This window comes from Oreochromis niloticus, linkage group LG23 (genome assembly GCF_001858045.2).
Source record: "Oreochromis niloticus isolate F11D_XX linkage group LG23, O_niloticus_UMD_NMBU, whole genome shotgun sequence".
NCBI lineage: Eukaryota > Metazoa > Chordata > Actinopteri > Cichliformes > Cichlidae > Oreochromis > Oreochromis niloticus.
Genome location: NC_031986.2, coordinates 45,492,834 through 45,499,646, shown reverse-complemented (window position 1 = coordinate 45,499,646; position 6,813 = coordinate 45,492,834). Strand labels below are relative to the sequence as shown.

Genomic DNA, 6,813 nt, shown 5'->3' with positions numbered 1-6,813 from the left:
ACTGGTTACTTCAGTTCTGATGGTTTTCATACAGGAACGTTAAAAACACTGGAGTTGGGGTCAAACAGAGAGAGCAGCACACTTTACAGCGATCTTATATAATTTATCTTTGAGATCAAATGAAAGGTGGTCACACAACAGTTTCAGTCCATCCATGGCTATTTGATGAGCTGATTCACACTAGCCAGATTCTGGAAAGACACCAATATTAGGAGCTACACATTTCAGGATGCAGGAGCTTTAATCTGGGGGAACCTCTCCTGTAACTTTGCGAGACGTCTCTTCTTTAAGTTTTCATTCCTTGCCCTTTCCCGAAGGTAATTCTCAATACGCAGCCTGAAGGAGAAAGGAAATAAAAACCTTTGTAAGAAAAGTATCATGTACTTAAACATGTACATGATGTTGCATACGCTGGTCTTACCTTATATGTGGTTCAACAAACTTGGGTGTGTAGAACCTTTTGCGCTTGTATCTTCTGTTCATGTACCAGGGAATAGCATACTCTTTGAATCTATACCTGTGGAGGAAATAAACCAAAGAGATTACAGGCCGTCCAAGAAAAGTCTCAAATTAGCTTTGCTAAGGATGAATCTGTTCAGCTGCTCATTACCACAACTATGGACTGGTGCTTACGTGGTGCTTTTCTATTGTGAGCACTGAAAGCGCTTTAATATCAGCCAATCGCATTGCGGCAAGGTTAAGATGAACGTGACATGGCTGTTAGTGCCAGATCGGCTGCTCTAAGTTGTTCAAAACTGCTGAAAAATTGTCCAATGAGCGGCAGCTCTCTGTCCAAACAATGGCCTGGTGGTGTCAGAGGAGAACTGATAGGCTGCTTCAAGCCAATAGGAAGGAAAAAGTAACTCAAATCAGCACATGTTTGAACCAAGGGATACAGAAGAGCATCTCTGAACACGCAATATGTCAAACCTAGGATCAGGTGGGCTACAGCAGCAGAAGACCACATGGAGTGCCGCTCCTGTCAGACAGGAAACTGAAGCTATAATTCACAAGGGCTCACCAGCACTGGGTAACAGAAGACTGGAAAATGGTTGTTTGGTCTGATGAGATTTCATTTCTGCTACAACATTCAGACAGTAGAGTCCAAATTTGGTATAAACAACATCAAATCATGGATCCATCCTGCCTTGGATCAACAGTTCAGGCTGATGGTGGTGGTGGTATAATGTGTGGGGGCTATTTAAATGCCCCAGCCTAGCTGAGTATAGTTGTTGATCATGCCCATCTCTTTATAACCACCATATGCCGATCTTCTGATGACTGCTTCCAACAGGTTAAAACAGAATATCACAGAGCTGAAAGCAGCTTAAACTGGTTTCTTGGTAAATACTGTTTTTTTTTTTTTTAATCCAAAAAACACTGATAATATTTTTCAGGCTGAATCTGAGAATGAAATATGTGTAACAAAGCTTGGACCAGATGTGTTTATACCCACTATGTCCTGCAAACAGGCCGTTTCCCCATCACCATATGATAAAGGTATGGCATTTCTTTTCCCCATGTAGGTCTGATATGCAAGACTGCCCTCACCAGTACACATATCCAAATATGTTCCTCCTCCAGGCTCCTGGTCGGCCTTTCTCTTGTCCTGTTTGCAGCAGACGCAGTGCGTTCTCTCTCTCCTTCACCACCGTCTCCAGCCTGATCATGGACCGCTCAACCTGGGAGGGGAGACAGCATTTCTTCAAATTGAAAGCCTCATATAATCATTGGCACCCATATCATGTCAGCTATCAGCTCAGATGGCAGCTCAGCATGAGACGAACCTTTCTTAGTCTTTCTGGACTTGGCATCTGGACCCTCTGCCTTTTTGCTTCCTGTTCAAGTGTGAGCAGCATGTTCTTTTCTTTCAGCAGGACGTACCTGAGACACAATCAGAGGGTTACACGCCGCTAAATATTTTAAATGTTTCCACTGAGATGCTTCATTTTCACAAGCTCACCAGAGTTTGTGCAAGTCCTCGTTGCTCTTTGTTCTCAGTTGTTTGGCAGTCCACGGTGCGCCTAATAATGCAAGAAGTTATAACAACCTCATTAGTGCATAATAAAATGTTCATATCACTCTAAACTCACGTCTGATTAACTAGAAGTGTAGTAAATACTTTTTAACAAATCGTGCTGTAACAAATGACTGCTTTTTAAATGGTCACGTCGCATTAAATCTGTCTTTTACGTCACTGACACAAGACAGAAGCCAATTATCAGCGCCGGAGAAGACATCGCGAACGCTTCCTGGTCATCTCGTGTAGATGTTAGTGAAACTATTTGGAAGACAACGTTGGAGAAACGTGAACATTTTATTTATACTGTATAATCTGCAGATTCTGACAGAAATCTGCAGATTATCCTTTGAAGCACCGCTCCTCTAAAACAGCAATAAGGATCATTATTAAGCCATATGTAAATAACAAAATAACTTTATAACTTAGAGCAAAATTGGGAAACGTAAAGTCCGAAACAAGTCTTTATATTAAGGCCATCAGTCAAACAATACTGTTTGCTCTGGGTCTAAACAGAGCGCGTTGTGAGTGACGTCTTCTTTTGCACATGCGGGCCGCTTTGAGGGTTCACACTAGATAAGATAAGATAAGATAAGATAAGATGACCTTTATTAGTCCCAAACGTGGGAAATTTGTTTTGTCACAGCAGGAAGTGGACAGTGCACAAGTTATGAAGCAAAAATTAGAATACAATAAGAATAAATACAGTACACAACTGTACAGAATAGAATAAAATATACAATAAGATAAAAATAGAATACAAATGCTATATACAACTGAGTAAAAATACAACGATGCCAGAAAAGATTATTGCACATTAGTGTTATTGCACATGTGTGGATGTGTGTGTTTGATCAGTTGAAGTCTTTATTGTGGAGTCTGACAGCAGTGGGGAGGAAAGACCTGCGAAATCTCTCCGTCCCACACCGTGGGTGCTGCAGTCTCCCACTGAAGGAGCTGCTCAGTGCTGTCACAGTCTCATGCATGGGGTGGGAGATGTTGTCCAACAGGGATGACAGCTTAGCCACCATTCTCCTGTCACTCACCACCTCCACTGGGTCCAGAGGGCATCCTAGAACAGAGCTGGCCCTTCTAATCAGCCTGTTCAGTCTCTTCCTGTCCCCAGCAGAGATGCTGCCTCCCCAGCAGACCACACCATAGAAGATGGCTGAGGCCACCACAGTGTCATAGAAGGTCTTCAGGAGTGGGCCCTCCACTCCAAACGACCTGAGTCTCCGCAGCAGGTACAGCCTGCTCTGCCCTTTCCTGTAGAGGGCGTCTGAATTATGAGTCCAGTCCAGTTTGTTGTTCAGATGAACACCAAGGTACCTGTAGCTGTCCACAGCCTTGATGTCCATACCTTGGATGTTCAGTGGTTGCAGTGGAGGATGTTTGTGCCTGCGGAAGTCTACCACCAGCTCCTTGGTTTTACTGGCGTTGATCTGGAGGTAGTTCAGCTGGCACCAGTCCACAAAGTCCTGAGTCAGTCCTCTGTACTCCTTGTCGTCCCCATCAGTGATGAGGCCGACTATTGCAGTGTCATCAGAGAACTTCTGCAGGAAGCACTGGGTGGAGTTGTGGGAGAAGTCTGCAGTGTAGATGGTGAAGAGGAACGGAGCCAGAACCGTTCCCTGTGGGGGCCCCATACTGCAGACGACCCTGTCCGACACACAGCCCTGAGTCCTCACATACTGTGGTCGGTCGGTGAGGTAGTCCAAAATCCAGGTGGTGAGGTGATGGTCCACTCCAGAGTTCTCCAGCTTGTCCTTCAGAACCGAGGGAAGAATAGTGTTGAAGGCACTGGAGAAATCAAAGAACATGATTCTCACAGTGCTCCCAGCGGTCTCCAGGTGAGCGAGGGAACGATGTAGGAGGTGAATGATGGCATCATCCGCTCCAATGCCAGGTTGGTAGGCAAACTGAAGTGGGTCCAGTGATGAGCTCACCAGGCGCCGAAGCTGAGCCAGGACCAACCGCTCCAGGGTCTTCATCAGGTGCGATGTCAGAGCCACCGTCTGTAGCTGTTGAGGTCCTTGGGGCGTGAAGTCTTTGGCACTGGTACAACACAGGAGGTTTTCCAGAGCTGTGGGACTCGTCCCAGCCTCAGGTTGAAGAGGTGCTCGATCACCCCACACAGTTGGTCCGCGCAGGACCTGACGACCCTCGAGCTGATGCCATCTGGACCCGCTGCCTTCTTGCCATTAATCCTCCTCAGTTCCCTCCTAACCTGGGTGGTTGAGAGAGACAGGCTGGAGCCTTGTGTTGAGTGTGTATTGGATGCTGTTGTTGGGGTGGGGAGGAGTGAGCAGGGTGAGTAGAGGAGGTGTGAAGTGTCTGAGGTGTCAGAGGTGGAACAGCAGCAGTGGGGTGAGTCTGCAGCCGATGTTGGAGACTGCCTCATGGCTGAATCAAATCTGTTGAAGAAATGATTCAGTTCATTTGCCCACCTCACATCCTTCCCAGGCAGAGAGTTCTGATGTTTGTGGCCCGAGATGGTTCTGAGGCCTAGAGCGCGTTTGCTGTCACATTTTATTTGTAGTGTGAACAAGCAGACCAAAAAAATTGGATTTGATCAAAAAATCGGAATTGAGCATTAAGACCTGCAGTGTGAACGTAGCCAAAATGTACAAATTCAGGTTGATTCAAACTACAATCAGACCTGCAGACAATGTTCTCTTTGCGTGCTGTAATATTTTACCTGACTTCACGTTGGCCTCTCCCCAGTTCTCAGGTGAATCAAAGAAGTCCTCTAGTCCTCTCCTGCTGATGGTTGTGTGCAGAGCTCGATACTGACCTGCAGAGCTGATGGGATTGCTCCAGGATGGGGTGACAATGGGAGACGTCCCCCTGGTGAACATGAAGAAAGTGCACACAGTAAGCCTGATAACAGATGCCTAAGCAGATAAATTATATTTCTCCAATAAAAAAAAAAATAAACAAACCCCAAAACAACAAAAACGGAATTCAGTGAATTGCAGCTTGAAATTTAAGCGTTACATTTCAGCACTTTCTGGTTCAATCCCAGGGCAGATATTTTTGGTGTGAAGCTCTTTAACGTCAAATAAGAATTCGGATGATTTGAAGTTCTTTGAAGCCTCTTCTGTCCTAAAACATCACTGACCTGTCAGTTAGTCTTCAGGCTGTGACTTACTTTTCACATATCTATATTAGGGCTGCCACAAACGATTATTTTGATAGTCGACTAGTCACCGATTATTTTTGCGATTAGTCGACTAATCAGATCATGCATCCATTGGACGTAAAACGTACAGCTTATTGCACCAGCATGCATCTGCTCTTATATAACTATCATTAGCTTACAGCTTTAAGTGTTTAAGGTATGTGCTAACTAAAAATAAAGACAAGATGGTAGTTTATTAAATTTTAATGAAATTTGCAGATTGTTTCGGTGAAGTTTAATAAACTCCTTGCTGTCTAAAATATAACGGGACACCGGAGTATATTCTCGAGCATCTCACACTTGTGATAATCAGTTGTCTGCTTGACGTTTATTCAGCTGTGTAAAAACTATAACTTTAATCTCAGCCAAACCGATTTACTCAGGAACAAATAAAATACAAAAAAAAAAAAAAGCCAAACAATAACATTTTTAAGTTATCTAAGTGACTCATATATGTTTAACCTGAGTAGCGAAAGACGGCGGTGGGTTTGAAAACGATTTGCCAGGAGTCCGGTGTTCTCACCGGCTCTAGTGAGCCTTGCCCCCGGCTAGCTATCGAGCTAGCGGGTAACAGACGTCCTCGAAAACGTCGGAGCGCTTTTGAAAATATGTGGTGTCTTGATAAACTGAGCAGATATTTGAGGTTTACACAGCTACATTCTCGCCTGAAAATATGTTACACGTTTATTTTGTGACCCAGAAAGAATAATGAGAGTAATATTAAAACTAACTAGCTGCCGCCATTGTTGGAAACTGAGCAGGGCTGCGCTATGAATTCAGGGACAGAGCTACTTCTTCTTCTTCGGGGTTTAACAGCAGCTGGCATCCTTGTACATGCAGTGCTGCCATCTTCTGTTTCAGTCCGTTATTACACTCTTAAATCCTACTACTTATTCCCGCGTCATTTGTGATCTTCAAACGACGCGTCGACTATTAAATTAGTCGTCGACGATTTTGATAGTCGACGTAATCGTGACTAGTCGACTAATCGTGGCAGCCCTAATCTATATATGTGAAAAGATGTGTATTGATGGGACATAACGAAGACCCCACGAACACAGCAGTCAAAATCTCACTTCAGTCTTAAATACAGCGATAAAACCAGAAATGTCAGCTGAGTACATCAACATGGGAACTCGCGGTTTCTACCTCAGCGTAATAAAGAAAACCCGTTTTTTTGACTTTGCAGAAACAGTTACTGCTGAGCGGCGGACCTGCGGGCTGAGCTGTTGACCGACAGCATTGAATGTGTCGTAGTTAACCCACATTATTGTTCCGTTTTGAGGACTTTATTAAACATCCTCTTACCTGAGAAGAGAAGTCTGACATTTGGCCGAACTAACAGCGCGCTGTCGCGCGTTTGTAGCTGATGATATCCTAAAGACATTTTGAAACTGCTTGCAAAGAGTCAAAACGCGTCCTGTGGAAGAGGACGCCGCCATTTTGATGTAGCGCTTCCCATATTACCCAGCATGCATTTTTTGCTTTATTTGTCTCTTATTCTAAAAAAAAGAAAGATATATTTTAAAATAATTTTATGGTGCTAAATACATTATTATCATACTAATGTAATAATAAAACCCCGACTAACAATTCAGTTGAAAAAAATTTA

The 6,813-nt window shown here is 44.0% G+C and overlaps 1 protein-coding gene across 1 annotated transcript; it reads right to left on the bottom strand.

Annotated features, from left to right (window-relative positions):
- Positions 1 to 5: 5 nt before the first annotated feature.
- mrpl47 (mitochondrial ribosomal protein L47) lies at positions 6 to 6,673 on the bottom strand. Its single transcript, XM_003439802.5, has 7 exons — positions 6,510 to 6,673; positions 4,719 to 4,867; positions 1,964 to 2,024; positions 1,788 to 1,884; positions 1,552 to 1,682; positions 422 to 517; positions 6 to 336 (listed from the first exon to the last, which is right to left on the bottom strand). Exons 1-7 carry the CDS (start codon positions 6,641 to 6,643, stop codon positions 225 to 227), a joined length of 780 nt encoding a protein of 259 aa, XP_003439850.2. The 5' UTR covers positions 6,644 to 6,673; the 3' UTR covers positions 6 to 224.
- Positions 6,674 to 6,813: the final 140 nt, after the last annotated feature.

What these genes read in the sequence shown, in the direction of transcription:
- mrpl47 (XM_003439802.5), bottom strand. Translation starts at nt 6,643, where the DNA reads ATGGCGGCGTCCTCTTCCACAGGACGCGTTTTGACTCTTTGCAAGCAG. An exon ending in GAGGACTTGCACAAACTCTG is followed by an intron (nt 1,885 to 1,963) that starts GTGAGCTTGTGA and finishes ATTGTGTCTCAG; the next exon opens with GTACGTCCTGCTGAAAGAAA. An exon ending in ATATTTGGATATGTGTACTG is followed by an intron (nt 518 to 1,551) that starts GTGAGGGCAGTC and finishes TTTCCTCCACAG; the next exon opens with GTATAGATTCAAAGAGTATG.